The sequence below is a fragment of the Helianthus annuus genome, chromosome 7, assembly GCF_002127325.2.
Source record: "Helianthus annuus cultivar XRQ/B chromosome 7, HanXRQr2.0-SUNRISE, whole genome shotgun sequence".
NCBI classification, from domain to species: Eukaryota; Viridiplantae; Streptophyta; class Magnoliopsida; order Asterales; family Asteraceae; genus Helianthus; species Helianthus annuus.
In genome coordinates, this window is record NC_035439.2 from 111,165,321 (window position 1) to 111,180,956 (window position 15,636).

Genomic DNA, 15,636 nt, shown 5'->3' on the forward strand with positions numbered 1-15,636 from the left:
TGCGGTTACCGCAAATGGCAATGCGGCTCAAAACCGCATCACGTAGTCCCACAAGTGGCACTGCCACTTTGACTTCAGTGACAAGCAAGCAAGTGGCCTGTCCGGGCACTGACAGCGGTCAGCCGCCCAGCCCACTTGCATGAACAGGTGGCAGACTAACTGACAGCCGCATCAGGACGTGACCTCCCCTCCTGACACACCTGCAAAAGGCTACGCGTTGTTGGTCTAACCACTCAATTACCCTCATTCGCTCTTCGGCTATAAATACCCATCCCGGACCAGGTTTGAGGTAACGCTAATCTACTCTATCTAACTTACTACTCAAACACACACTTTGCTCTCAAGCAAATATTGATTCTCACGCTGGAGAGTGGTAACAAGGAGCACCCCCAACCCATTCTCCTTGTTACGAGTCACAGTGTGTTTCCTTGTGCAGGAGACAGGTTAGAGGACAGCTCGACCATTGATCTCGGAAAGAAGGGATTAACCCTACTTGACGAGACTAGTGACTTAACCTCCCCGGTTAACCACTGTTTCATCAGGTTTAACATGCGAACACGTTTATCTGAATGAGTTGTGTACCAACCCAACGGGTTCATGGGTTAGTCCGTTTAACCCATTTGTTTATTTATTTATTTTATTATTTCTTAATTGCATTTACGTAATAAATTAAAGTATTTGGGTATTTTTTTTACCAAAAACTAAGAGTGTAAAAACTTAATGGCTTTCAGAAAAATAAAAATAATATGCAAATTTCGAACTTTGAAGTATTATTATGAAAATAAACTGATCGTGTTTGTGTCAAACTTCCAATATGGCAATATAAGTGTACTTTTTCTTGAACGACGAAACTCCTGTATTAATTTATAAAACGAGACAACAAAAAGCTGAAACACCGATACAAAAACAACAGTTTGGCTGAGTGGTATGGAATAGAGCCCTAAGGCCTCCATTGCGTCACCTCAGCGCCACATCAACAAGAGTCTTTATTCCTTCTTTCCGATAACACCAACGCAATGAAATAAAGTCTTCCAATCATTACTTAATCATTTATTTTATTCTATAACATTTAAACTAAATATAAAATAAAAAGACATAACATTAAAAAAAAATTAATAATAAAACGTTACATTAAAAAATAACATAACATTTAAACTACGGGTTATTTTGAGTGCTTGTGTAAAGCGGATGGTTCGATTAAACGTGTTTGGATCATTGTTGAATGGAAACATGATGAAAGTGGGTCGTGGAATGAGATATATTGTTTAAGTGAGAGAGGATAGTTGTGTGTAAAATATATAAAGTGAATGGGTTTACATAGTTGGTAAAAGGTGAAGTTTAAAATCAGAGTTAAATTTTAAAATGGTCCCTGAGTTTAGTTCACTTTTGCCATTTCAGTTAAAAAATGAAACTTTTTATATTTGGGTCCTTGAGATTTTATTTTTGTTGCTATTTTTATCCAATTGGCAAACTGAGTTAGAACTTTCTGTTAACTTCTTCTCTTTTTGTCGGATTCCCCATTTAAATGAAGGGTATAGTCGTCATTTTATGTCATAATATATTTTAATTAAACGAAGAAAACGACAAAAAAGGGAGAAGTTAACAGAAAATTCTAACCAAGTTTGCCAATTGGATGAAAATGACAACAAAAATAAAAACCTCAGAGACCCAGATGCAAAAAGTTTCATTTTAGACTAAAGTGGCAAAAATAACATAAACTCAGGGACCATTTTGGCATTTTAATATTAAAAATATTTTTTTTATTAAAATTTTTACCGTTCTCCAGTGGTCCAAACACATGGGCCCCATGAAAAAGATCTGTTGAGGCTCCTTATTGCTTTGGTGGAGGAACAATAGCACCCCTCCAATGCCACCGACGCAAATCACAATGGGTGAAAGAGCTGCTATTGTTAAGTTTTTTGCTTGCGTGAAGAGCGCGTCAACGCATTACCCGTACCCATTACTCCATTAGCCTTCCAAAACTACATCTCGAATATAAAACTCACACTGTCTCTCCGTGTCGTGTTTGAATTCACAAGAATAACGCGATTTCTATTAGTCTTCACTCCGCACCCGCCCCGTTCACCCTTACCATTGCCTTTTCTTTCCCTGTCTAGAGAATAAAACATCATCATCATACTCAGTAAATCCCACCAATAGCAAAGCTAAGGTAGGGTCTGAGGAGGGTAAGATGTAGACAGCCTTACCTCTACCCCCCGTTAAGAATAGAGAGGCTGCTTCCAGTGAGACCCCCGGCTCGATAGTAGTTTTGCATCAAACCTTGGACATAAGACACATAACACTCAGCAATTAAGACAACGGCCGATTAGTGCATGTACTCCCTTGTCTTTCGGCTATCAACGCCACCACACGATGCATGATTAACCATCCCCTTCTTTTAACGTTATTTTCACGAAATTAGTAAAATAACGTTAAAATTGATGCACTTTCACTTTTGCCCCCAAACACCCACACATATATACATTATATGCGCATACCGCCAGCGGGGCGTATTCTAATATGTCTAGAGAATAAAACACAACTTGCAAATATCCAAATTGGGAAATACTTGGCGCATTCTAATATACTCCTACCACAACATTCTAACCTGCGCGGGTGTCCTTTTTCAGTTATAACATAAAAAGGGTCACAACTCATAAAACCGTTCACACACACACATATCTCTTTCTTCTTCGCTAGGGCTCCAGAGGTCAAACTCAAAACACTTTACATCCTAATAACATTACAGGTTCTACAATTCTTTAATTCCTCTTATACTTGTTTCAATTACATCAATTTTGCCCTAATTTCATACTCAATTTCATGAATTTTGCCCTAATTAACCCATAACCAATTCAAATCTAGGGTTTCAAACTTTCAACTGTCAATCAATTACAAATTCACAATAATGCATACATTCTGCTGTTATAGTATTGAATAATTCTGTTATTGTTAGTGTATATTGTAATGAGGGAGGTTGAGGTACCTAATTGGCTTAAGGAATTGCCTCTGGCACCTGTGTTTTACCCGACTGATACCGAGTTTTCGGATCCGATTGCGTATATTTCCAAGATTGAGAAAGAGGCTAGTGTGTTTGGTATATGTAAAGTCGTTCCGCCCTTGCCAAAACCGTCGAAAAAGTATGTCGTTGCAAATTTAAACAAATCCTTATTAAAGTGCCCGGAGTTGGGGAGTGATGTGAAAGTGAATAATGCGGTTAATGATGGCGAGGCTCGTGCGGTTTTTACAACTAGGCATCAAGAATTGGGCCATAACAAAAGAACAAAAGAGGTCGGGTCAGGTGCAGGGTTAGGGTCAGGGTTAGGGTCGGGTCAACTATATTCGCCTGTGGTCAACAAGCAGGTATGGCAGAGCGGGGAGATTTATACATTGGATCAGTTTGAATCGAAATCCCGGGCTTTTGCTAGGAGTCAGTTGGGTATGGTTAAAGATGTTTCTCCGTTGGATGTAGAGTCGCTTTTCTGGAAGGCTGCTTGTGAAAAACCGATATATATTGAGTATGCGAATGATGTACCGGGTTCGGGTTTTGGTGAGCCAGTGGGCCCGACTAGGTTTCTGCGTAAGCATAGGAGGAGACGGGGAGTGGATAGATATAAATATAATACGGTTTGTTCTCATACGAGTGAACAAGTAGACGATAAAGTTAACGATTTTGATAGCCGGAAAGGTGAATCGGTAATGTGTAGCTCTAGTTCTTCGGTAAATACGTTAAAGAAAGATACCGATTTACTGAATAATGAGATTGAAGGCAGTTCTGGATGGAAACTTTCTAACTGTCCTTGGAATTTACAAGTGATTGCACGATCACCGGGATCGCTTACGCGTTTCATGCCAGACGATATTCCGGGTGTCACGTCTCCTATGGTGTATATTGGCATGTTGTTCAGCTGGTTTGCGTGGCATGTTGAAGATCACGAGCTTCACAGCTTAAATTTTCTTCATATCGGCTCTCCAAAGACCTGGTACGCAGTCCCGGGGGATTACGCGTTTACGTTTGAGGAAGTTATTCGTTCAAAGGCTTATGGTGACATAGATCGGTTAGGTATGAAAAGTGCTTACTTTTTTAGGGTTTCACATTTACTTTAGCAATTCGTATGTTGTAATGTGCTGTCGTTTTTGTTTAACAGCTGCGTTAACGCTCTTGGGAGAAAAGACTACTCTTCTATCACCCAAAACTGTTGTTGCGTCTGGTATTCCGTGTTGCAGGTGTGTTATTTATTCGTTGAAAGTCAATGCGTTTATTTCCCGCCCTTCATATTTTACTTACACAGTTATTGTGTAAAACATATAGTGGTAACCAAGCTCAATTTATCTCCTGTTTTTATACATACAGGTTAGTACAGAACCCCGGTGAATTTGTAGTAACGTTTCCGAGGGCTTATCACATAGGATTTAGCCATGGTAGTATCTTTTGTTGACCTTGTTTCTATATAAACTTTCGAGTAAAATGCCATTTTCGTCCCTGAGGTTTGGCCAGTTTTGCGACTTTCATCCAAAGGTTTTTTTTTCGCATCTGGATCCAAAAGGTTTGAAATCTTGCCATTTTCCTCCTGCTCGTTAACTCCATCCATTTTTCTCCGTTAAGTTAGGGGTATTTTCGTACATGAAGTGAAAAAGACCAAATTACCCTTTAAGTTAACAAAAAGAGCGGAAATACCCCTGACATAACGGAGAAAAATGGATGGATTTAACGAGCTGGATGAAAATGGCAAAAGATTTCAAACCTTTTGGATCCAGATGCGCGGAAAAACAAATCTTTGGACGAAAGTCGCTAAACTGGCCAAACCTCAGGGGCGAATATGGCATTTTACTCTAAACTTTCACTTACGAATGTATAGATTATGGACTCTAATATAATGACGTTTTTGTAAGGTTTTAATTGCGGGGAAGCTGCTAATTTCGCAACTCCAAAATGGCTTTCGGTAGCTAAGGAAGCTGCGGTACGTAGAGCCGCCATGAATTTTCTTCCGATGCTTTCACATCAACAATTGCTTTACCTACTAACAATGTCATTCATTCCGAGGTCAGCTACAACTATTTGTTTTGTATAATTATTATTTATGCTTGAGTAAAATGCCATTTTTGTCCCTGAGGTTTGGCCACTTTTGTGACTTTCTTCCAAAGGTTTGTTTTTTCGCATATGGATCCAAAAGGTTTGAAATCTTGCCATTTTCATCCGACTCGTTAACTCCATCCATTTTACTTCATTAAATCGGGGCATTTCTGTCTTTTTAGGCATTTTTCATAAAATAAAAAACAGTATAAGAAATAAAGATCCACCTTTGTTGACTTTCTCCCCACCCAAACCCTTTAATCATCACAAAAAAAATGTCTAAAAAGATGAAAATACCCCTGACTTAACGTTAAGAAATGGATGGAGTTAACGTGTTAGATCAAAATGGCAAGATTTCAAACCTTTTGGATCCAGATGCGAAAAACCAAACCTTTAGATGAGACTTGCAAAAGTAGCCAAACCTCAGGGACGAAAATGGCATTTTACTCTTTATGCTTCTATTAAATCGTTGGCATGTAGCGCTTAGGGTTATAATGTTCTTCAAATGGTTTAATCGTCAGGGTGCCTCGATCCTTGCTTCCGGGAATGCGAACCTCTCGTTTAAAAGATCGTCAGAAAGACGAGCGTGAGCTTCTGGTGAAGAAGGAATTCATCGATGACATTTTAAACGAAAACAAATTGTTAAATTGCATTCTTCGGAAAAATCCTTCTTACCGTGCAGTCCGATGGGATCTTGAGTCCTTGTCACCATTTGTTAATAAAGAAAACGTTCATGTTGAAAACGATAATAATTTGGGTGTGGACACTATTGTTCATATAGAAGACGATGACATGTCGAGTGATTTCCAATTCGATTCCGGGTCGTTACCGTGTGTGGCTTGTGGTGTTCTTGGTTACCCTTTTATGTCGGTTATACAACCATCAGCAAAGGCAGTTATCGATGATTTAACCGTCACGGGCCATGGCGCTGCTCAGGCCCATGAGGGTGAAACCGAAACCGAAACCAAATCGGTTGATGTTGACAACGGATGGAACATGTGTAGCGGGTATCTAAGACCCCGTATATTCTGTTTAGAGCATGTTAGTAAAATCGAAGAGCTGTTGAACTCTACGGGTGGAGCAAAACTGCTTATAATATGCCATTCAGGTACTGCTTTTTCTTTAACGATTTGACTCTTTTGTCGATAGGCCTATAAATGAAATGAACACGGACAGTGGCATGTTCGTGTTTGTTCATTTAACTTTAATCGAACACGAACATATAACTGAACACATATTTTTGTTCATGTTCGTTTATTAAGAAAATTGGCATGTTCGTGTTCGTTCGTTTAAAACCTAAACGAACAGTTCACAACATAAACAAACAAACAAACTTAAACGAACATAACTAAACAAGCAATAAACAACACAAATGAACATAATTGAACAAAATACATGAACATAATTGACTGAACATAAAGTACTTTTTGTATAAATTAGTGACTAATTACGATAAATTCCATTGGAAAACCCATTTTTATTACTCGAAAGTCCAATTACCAATTAGTTATAAAGTTCCTTTTATGTTTAATATTTATATACTACTTATATCTTTAAATTCAAACAAACAAACAAACATAAATGAACGAACATAAACAAATGTTAATAAACGAACATAAACGGACGTTCACAAACATAAATGAATGAACAAAACGCGTGTTCATGTTTGTTCGTTTAATTAAATGAACAAAAAATGTGTTCATGTTTGTTCGTTTATTAAATAAACGCACATACACGAACTTCCCGCCGAACAAGTTCATTAACAATTCATGAATGTTCTGTTCATTTACAGGCCTATTTGTTGAGTTACATACTTTGTTGTTTTCTTTTTGTAGATTTTCAGAAAATTAAGGCGCAAGCTTCAGTCATTGCAGAGCAGATTGGTACCACGTTTAGATATAACGATGTTCAAGTAGACGATGCGACCCGTGATGATTTGGATCTCATTAATCTCGCAATCGACAACGAACAAGAAGAAGATGAATACGTAGAAGACTGGACTTCGAAATTGAACGTTAATATTCGCCAGTCTGTTAAATTCCGGCCTAAATTATCAGCTGATAAGATACATCATGCTTTGAATATGGATGCGTTATTTTCTGACACGATTCCCAACACAAGCGTTGGCTTGCATGCAATGAATTTTAAGTGGCAAGCTACGAAATCCCGCTCAAATAAAAAATCAAACCAGTCAATCAAAAAATTGCCGAAGACCGTTTCTGTGGAAAACGATGTCGAGTTCAAAGAGAGCGTTTCTGAAGCGCAAATGTTTAAAAAAGGAGGGACGTTAATTCAGTATAAAAGAAGAATCTTTAAGTCAAAACCACAAGACCCGAAAGTCAACTTGCAAAATGAATTGGTAACCAAAAACGGTTCGGTGGTGCATGAAATGACGCAACAAGGGTCTGAGTTGACAAAGCTTGATGCATCCTCTACTGATGAACCTGTTACTGATTCGGATGTTAGGGTAGAGAAAGGTAAGTTTAGTGATGTATATGACGAAAATACCCCTGCTTCGAGTTCAACAAGTGGAAGTAAAAGGAAGAGAGAAGCAGAGTTATTACAAAAAGAAGAAAAATCTACTTTTGATGGATTTATAAAAAGCCCGTGTGAAGGATTAAGACCTCGAAGCAGAAAAGATTCGCTTAAAGATGGTATTTTTATCGACACGAAAACAATCCCGGAAAAACCCACAAAGAAATCAAAAGTTCCAGGTGTCGAAGAAAAACTCGCAAAGAAACCAAAGGTCGATAAAAATGGACGTGGGTCCCACAAGTGCGATCGTGACGGTTGCAAAATGAGTTTCAAGACAAAAGCCGAGGTAAACCTACATAGAAAGAACATGTGTCCCCATGAAGGGTGTGGGAAGAAGTTCACTTCACACCGATATGCAGTACTCCATTTGCGTGTTCATGATGACGACAGGCCGCTAAAATGCACTTGGAAAGGTTGCAAAATGACATTCAAATGGGCCTGGGCCCTGACCGAGCATTTACGTGTCCACACCGGAGAGAGACCGTACAAATGCAAGGTTGAAGGGTGTGGGCTCACCTTTAGGTTTGTTTCTGACTTTAGCCGACACAGAAGGAAAACCGGGCATAATGTAAATGTAAAGTCGTGAAAATGGTTGGTTTCGTAGATCAGCGTTTGTGAATCATGGGTGGCGGGTTTATTGAAAACGAAGCAGAGTGAAAATTTGTGTGTGAGTTAGTTCATTTTTTTAATTACTAAGGTTAGTGTTAGACTGGTAAATTGTGTAGCTAGTGAGGGATTATTCATTTAATTGATCTACAAGAACTTGACAAGATTATGTTACATTGAAACTTTTGTATTCAAAGATAACTCTCCAAACAGTCATGTTTAAATTTGTTCACTAACTCATCTATCATGGTGTGTTAATATTATATAACTATGCTTTTTTGATACAGCATTCCTACTTACCCTGTAATTAAATACCTATACGATATAATTTCACGGCGTTAACATGAAAACTTCGGATTCATCTCTTATGGATAATGAGCATGCCAAAGAAAGCCGAAATTCGGGTACCTACACCGATCATGATGAGGATGAATATGCAAAGATCCCAATCGTGTACATTGTACCCGAACTTTTGAAGTGCTCCACAACGCGTGATCAGCCACACTCCTGAAAACCTGCATGATCAATAAAGTAAGAGTTCCGTTTTTTTAATGAAAAACTTAAGTATAACCTTCAAGGGGGTGGCACAGTGGTAGCAGAGGTCTATGGTTCGAATCCAGCTTCCACTGGTTTTCTACCTTTGATCCCATTGGTAAGGGGTTCTCGCAATTAAAAATTTAAGAAACAACTTGAATGTATTCTCTTGTGGTTGTACCTGTTTGCGTTGGAAATTACAAATGCTTCGAGTGTCCACTTAGGGTAGCAAAAATTTGAAACAAATATTAAGAACTTGCTATTTCCAGCCTGTGTTGGAATGAGAGTCAAGACTACAGGAAGGAGCACTGCAAACTGCAGAAAATTTTAACTACATGAGTCGGAATGCATAATGGCAGATGTGACGATTTTGACCCAAGTTATGTTTTTTCTCTCAAATGGGCAAAATAAAAAAAAAAGTGTGTATGACGATTTGTGTTACTCACCAGTTGTGATGAACCGGCATCAAGATATATGGCTAACGTGTACGCTATGCCAGTTACGCAATACACAAGGGAAAGCAAAACTGTGTAAATTTCCGCAAAAGATGAACGGTCGTTGCTGAAGAAGTAGAACATTGACAGATAAACTGCTGGCTTTACAACCGTATTGAAATGGTCAACGGTATCTTTGGCAAGGAAATGCGCTAAGCTGCTAATGCCAGATGCACGTTCTCTCCAATATTGTAACTTGTCCAAAGAAAACGTTCTCAATGCCGCAACTTTGCATAATAAAGCTGTAAAAAGTAGAAAAAACAATTATCTATTTCATGTTATTGTCCATGAATGTTCATGAGAAGTAATATCGAAAATCAGTAGTTTAGTTACATACACACTGCAATAATGGAGTAAGTGTAACCAAGTGCCCCAAATGTCTCTTCATTTGGTCTTCTAATGGATCCCAAACATGCCCCAGCAAGTGATAAGATGAGATAATCTACTAATTGTAGCTTGGATTCTCTTAACCTCTGCTTAGCAACCCTATTAACATCAAAATGGAAACCATAATAAGTAGAACTCGCAATTTTGACCCGTTCACTTATTAAAGTGCGGGTTATTGTGAGCGGTAAAATCAACAAATTCATATTTATATCTGTCTTAAAATGAATGGTCGGTGGCAAAAAGACAAAAAAGGCCATTCATATTTCAAAAATGACACAAACAGCCTCTAGGCTTTCAAATTTGATATTTACACCCTCTACACTTTCTAAAAACTTTATAAAATGTCATTTTCACACCCTTAAGTTCTAACTTTTCAAATTTAACCCCTGTATATTCATTCTTTAGCTTAAAAAAATAAACTATTTTCTCACATGGTTATTTTTATGTATGTGTCGCTATAAAATCATGTTTTGACGTAATTTTTTTCGGAAACAAGTGGAGTCAAATATAATGCATTTTCATGCTTATTTTTATGTGCGTTTTTTATTGGTATACGTAACGTAAACGATATACATTCATGTTTTTCATACTTATTTTGCGTACATTTTCGGTTGGTCCACGCTTTGACGTAAACTTTGTTCGGAAACGAGTCGGGTCAAATATAATATGTTTTCATTCAATAATATAAATTCGAGTTGTTATATATTTTGACGCCACTAAGTCTTGATGCAAAGGTAAGGGTGGTGTAGTGGTTAGGTGGAACCCTCGCTAAACAAACCAACCCGGGTTCGATTCCGTTTCTTTTGTAACCGCAATGCTTTAGATCAGATACGTCGAACACGCATTTTCATATGCTTAACGCACATAACATGTCGCCAGCTATAAACAACTAAGGTGTCGTCATCGCCACAGGTGGCCTATGGCATTTTTCGACATATAAACTAACAAGATACGTACCTTCCAAGGAAGTATCTGTACTGCACAAGAATCCCGGGAGTTGAGCGGTTGGACAAATCTTTTGTTCTTAAGAAATTATGGCGAATAACGTCGCTTCGTACTTTCACATTTGACTTTACATACTCCCAAATTTCACCAACAAAGGAATGATCCTCTGCTGCACCCTCATTGTCATTTAGTACATTACTTGAAAGTTGACCTTCTGGGAACATAGCAGCAGCATTTGCATGCATATCAGGTGGAACATGATAACCCTTATGAAGCATCCATCTAACAGGAAGCTGTTCACAAGTTACACCCGAACTCGTGTTTAGTTTAACCATCCCTTCCAAAACATCTATAAAATAATCCGGTGGGTTAACGCGATCCGGAACGTTAATCCCAATCTCGGAAAAATATTCTTCAACTTCCCTCACTGACCCGTGGTAAACCGTAAGTCCACCTTTCGCTAGAAGTACTAGATCATCAAACATCTGAAACAACAAGTAACTGAAAACAAGTTGAAAGATTAATAACATTTGAAGTTCTTGATAACCATAACATTATGGGTGAAATAGTAAGGTAAATTGCATTTTACGTCCTTTAAGTTTCAACAAAATATCAGACGTTGTCCTTTAACTAACGAAATTACAACGGATGTTCTTCATGTTTTAATTTCTTTACAACAGATGTCCTTTATTTTTGTATTATTTTTAGGAAGAAAGGACACCGCCTGTAAAGAAATTTATAAAAGACTGTAATTTCGTTGGTTAAAGGACATCGCCTGTCCGAAATATTTTAAGGTAGTAGTTACCTTGGTTGGTGGACAACCATACTAACATTAACACCTTCAAGGGTTTCCCGCCTAAGTGCTCTAAGAAGTAACTGAGAAGACGAACTATCTAAACCAGACGTCGGTTCATCTAAGATCAACAGTGACGGTTCCATCACCATTTCCAAACCAACATTGACACGTTTCCTTTGACCACCCGAGATTCCACGCTTTTCAACGGTTCCAACTAACGAATTTCTAACTGTTTGTAAACCCAAACACTCTATAACTCTCTCAACAACTAGAACACGGTCTTGTTTAAGCATGTTTGCCGGTAACCTGCAATATTTTTTATAAAATATGTCAAGAAACTAGGATGGGATCGGTACAGTACCCATTCCAATGCCAAAAATACCAGTACCAAAAATCTGAACAAAACTGGATACCGAATACCAGTACCACATACCTGCAGTTTGCACTGAACCATAGATTCTCCTCAACAGTTAAATTACCATGAACAACATCATCTTGTGGGACAAACCCGATTATCCTTTTATACGAATGAATCGAGTCAGGTTTCCCGTTTATAAGAATCGACCCGGTTATTTTACAGCCGTGTGCTTTTCCTGCCAGTGCAGAAAGAAACATCGTTTTACCCGCCCCAGACGGGCCCATGACAGCTGTTATACGACCGGGCATCATTTTCCCGGTTACACATCTTAAAAGATGTCTTCTACCTTTTCCTTTTAAAGTAACTGTTAGATCTTGAAAAGAAACTTCGATTGTTGGTCGTCGTCTGGTTTCAGCATTAACAGCCATTGTGGTTGTTACTTCTGAGAAACTAAGGCTTTGGATTTCTTGCATAGCTTTCTCTTTCTCGATTTGACTGTACGCGTAGTTAAAGATCTCGCTATGAGTATGGATTTGTTTCCCTTTTTGTAGCCTCTTTTTACTACTGTGATCAAGATTGTCATCTGTATTGTTACATGTTTGACTTCTTAGCTTCAATATGTTTTCTTGTGACGCGTTTGAAGTACCCGAATCATTATAATCCACATCTTCACTACTTTGATGTAAGGTTGAGAGTTCCATAGTTCTTTCATCGGCTTTAACTCTCTCTTTTGCGCGTCTTGAAGCCGCTTCTCTATATTTAGCACGCCTTCTTTCACGAATTGTAAGTACTTGATCAGAGCAGTTGTAGATGATGAGCAAAATGGTAAATATGGCTGCCTAGATACAGGTTACTAGAACATTTAAGTATTTATAGGAAAGATGCATTTTTGCGTTTTAGTCTTTGACGATTAAGTATCTATAGGAGAGCTTACTATAAGCATTGCCCCGTATGCTTGAATATGTTGAGTTGAACTTCCTTCGTTACACGAGATTAAATTGTAGCATGCTGCAAATAAAGACAGCGTTAGATCGTTATCAATTGTAAATGTTTCATTAACGAAAAGCTATCTAAAATAATCTAAAGAAATTAGAGAGGATATGAAACTAAGATATTGTGATTATAAGTTACAAGCATGGTTGCAGAAGTCGCTAGGCGCTGGAGAGTTGCTTCTACTTGGCCTGGGCGGACAGTGCTCGGGAAGTATTCAGACATGTTAAATTATAAAAAAATAGTTTTCGGGAAATTATATATACGTCAAATATCATAAGTTTACTAATATTTATAACAAAATACGTGAATATTAATATAAATAAAAAATACATGTTCAAAATAGTAAAGTCTTTCGAAAATTGATATTCATCTGTTGAAAAATGATTTTCTCTCTTTTATACAATACACATAGCAATTATGTTTTGTTTTTTTTTTAAGTCAAACTTGGCCCGAGTTGACCTACTAGATCCAAATTCTGGTCGAGGTTGACTGCGTTTGATCGATTCCAAGTAATTATATGTGCAGTTGAAGAAAGACATAGCAATTATGAGGAGTTTGATCTGTTGAAAAATGATATTCTTTCTTTAATATAATAGATATAGCAATTATGTTTTATTTTTTTAAAGTCAAACTTGGCCCGAGTTGACCTACTAGATCCGATTCTGGCCGAGGTTGACCACTTTGATCGATTCTGAGTAATTATCTGGAGTTCAAGAATTCGCCTCGACAACCTACCTTGTAGCGATTACTCGGCCTTCCAGACCTTGTTTTACAACATTGGTTACAAGTTTACACAACACTTCTAACAAGGTACTTATACTAGTTCATACAACTAACAATGTAACTAAGTAGCTAACTAACTAACTAACTAACTAACTAACTAACTAACTAACTAACTAACTAACCAACCAACTAACTGCATCTAACGAATCACTTACCTTTCTCGGATGTAGAGCCTGTCCGACAGTAATGCCTAAAAATCACAAGAGAGGGATATCAGAATTTGAAGCAATATAGTGAAGTTTGTGAGGACTAAGGTAAATACCCGCTGCTGCAAGGTATTTTTTGTGTACTTGTGGGACAATACGACCCTGATGAACAAAACAAGTCGCGACTAGTGAGAATATCAGCCCATATGTTAGCTCCACCACAGGTATGATTAGGCATTCCAGGAGGCAATTGGTAAGAATATCTGCATTCAACAGATAAAATGTACATAAAACAGATAGAAAACCGCTTTTACAAAAGGCACTCGAACTTACGGTTTACATATGCCAGTGTCTGTATCTAAAGTTGCAGTTGGGCAGTATGCACCCAATGGGCAAGCTATATATAAATATCAAAACATAATTAGTACAAAACTACAAATGCCAAAACATATGAACAAGTTGTAAATCGGTACTTACGTATCATGCAAGTAAGACCTTTCGGGCAGAAGAAACCCTCGCAACAAGGCTGACAGTCATCGGTTCGGGCAGGTATATTAACAAAATCTTTCATGTCAACATCCTCAGGGACCGAAACGGCACATGCCCATCCTGGCTCACAACCTGAAACTCTAGATGTTATGTTACAGTTTCTGTTAGGCTTGAGGTAACGACTACCAGAAAAGAAACGTTCAAAGTAGTCTTTCAACTCTGCTGCGTAACACACGCGTCCGATAACATCTTCAGCTGAATAATGACAGAAATTCATATTGTCAAGATATTATCTGTTGGTGATGTTAGTGTCATCAAGGTCAGTTTAGTATAACTGCATCTACTTGTGATCAAAGAAGAAATCTAAATAAACATTGATACAAGTAAGAAGGGGCAGGAGGGGGCGCCCGACCCCCCCGAACTTTTCGCTCAGTAGTGTTATATATGTAGTTTTCGTATAGAAATTTTTTGGTATATACGTTTTTGACCCCCCGGTTCTATAGAAATTTTTGGATATATACGTTTTCGACCCCCATCATTCGGGTCAAGCTTCGCCACTGGTGGAGGAGTACATCGAATCATCCAACTAAACTTTTAATAATTACATCGAAATATTTCAATCTAACAATGATTTATACACGATTCATAAGAGACACCCGGTCCCTACGAAACATAAAACCTAAAATATCTAATGATGTAAGAAGTATAACATGATGCTCATACAAGATAGAAGAGTTAGTTAATACCGTTGGTTTTCCTAATGCATGACTTCAAGAAATCCAAATTAGAAGAAAAGTTAAAAGCTCGATCCCACTCTACCACCCTACACATGATCACCACACAACAACTTCAATAAAATTCATTCCAACATGCAAATTTTAGTGTTTTTATTTTTACGCAAAAGTCCCGACCGCCTCCTCTTAAAAAAATCCTGGGTTCGTCATTGCATGCAAAGTGTACACAACTTTCTTACCGATCCTTAACGCAGAAAGAAGCTCGGTTTCCGACACTATCAAGAACGGTAGAAGTGAGATCAGAGAGACTGGTAAACACAGTCTGAGTAACATGACCGTCGTTAGAGAGTTGACAGTGTAGGGTTTCGGGCGAATGCAACAAAACACAGATGGTGATAGCTAATGCGAGAAGTTTGCATTTGGTCATTATGGTGGGTAGCAGTACGTGGTTGAGGGTTAACGAAGCAAGAAGAGAAGATTCATTTATAAGGGAGTACGGACAGTTGCTGGCATTAACAAGAAGATTCATATATTTGTCTGGCTGCCGGTTGTTATGCTCAATTTGGACATGGGTGTATTTTTAATTTCCAGTTTATATTCTCAAAATAAGCTACTTTTCTTTTATTTTAACGCTAAGACTATACAGAGTGGACGCAGAGAAATGGCGTGAAAGCTACTCCACGCAGGTAAACCAGACCGTGGGTGGGGTGTGACGTGGCAGATGTTGATTGGCTTTGCGGGAGATTTTTCACCGGCGTGGAG

General features: G+C 38.2%; 2 protein-coding genes across 2 annotated transcripts; one reads left to right on the plus strand and one right to left on the minus strand.

The window, feature by feature from the left end:
• Positions 1-2,672: 2,672 nt before the first annotated feature.
• LOC110868307 (probable lysine-specific demethylase ELF6) lies at positions 2,673-8,405 on the plus strand. The gene is made up of 7 exons (XM_022117443.2): positions 2,673-2,749; positions 2,957-4,063; positions 4,149-4,227; positions 4,355-4,422; positions 4,894-5,044; positions 5,596-6,182; positions 6,910-8,405. The coding sequence occupies exons 2-7, from the start codon at positions 2,968-2,970 to the stop codon at positions 8,193-8,195; spliced, it is 3,267 nt and encodes a 1,088-aa protein (XP_021973135.1). The 5' UTR covers positions 2,673-2,749; positions 2,957-2,967; the 3' UTR covers positions 8,196-8,405.
• Positions 8,290-15,403, minus strand: LOC110868308 (ABC transporter G family member 24). Its single transcript, XM_022117444.2, has 14 exons — positions 15,114-15,403; positions 14,887-14,963; positions 14,129-14,395; positions 13,985-14,048; positions 13,768-13,914; positions 13,661-13,695; positions 12,664-12,737; positions 11,805-12,568; positions 11,381-11,677; positions 10,588-11,076; positions 9,581-9,729; positions 9,196-9,485; positions 8,931-9,064; positions 8,290-8,730 (listed from the first exon to the last, which is right to left on the minus strand). Exons 1-14 carry the CDS (start codon positions 15,401-15,403, stop codon positions 8,574-8,576), a joined length of 3,234 nt encoding a protein of 1,077 aa, XP_021973136.2. The 3' UTR covers positions 8,290-8,573.
• Between the last annotated feature and the right edge of the window lie 233 nt (positions 15,404-15,636).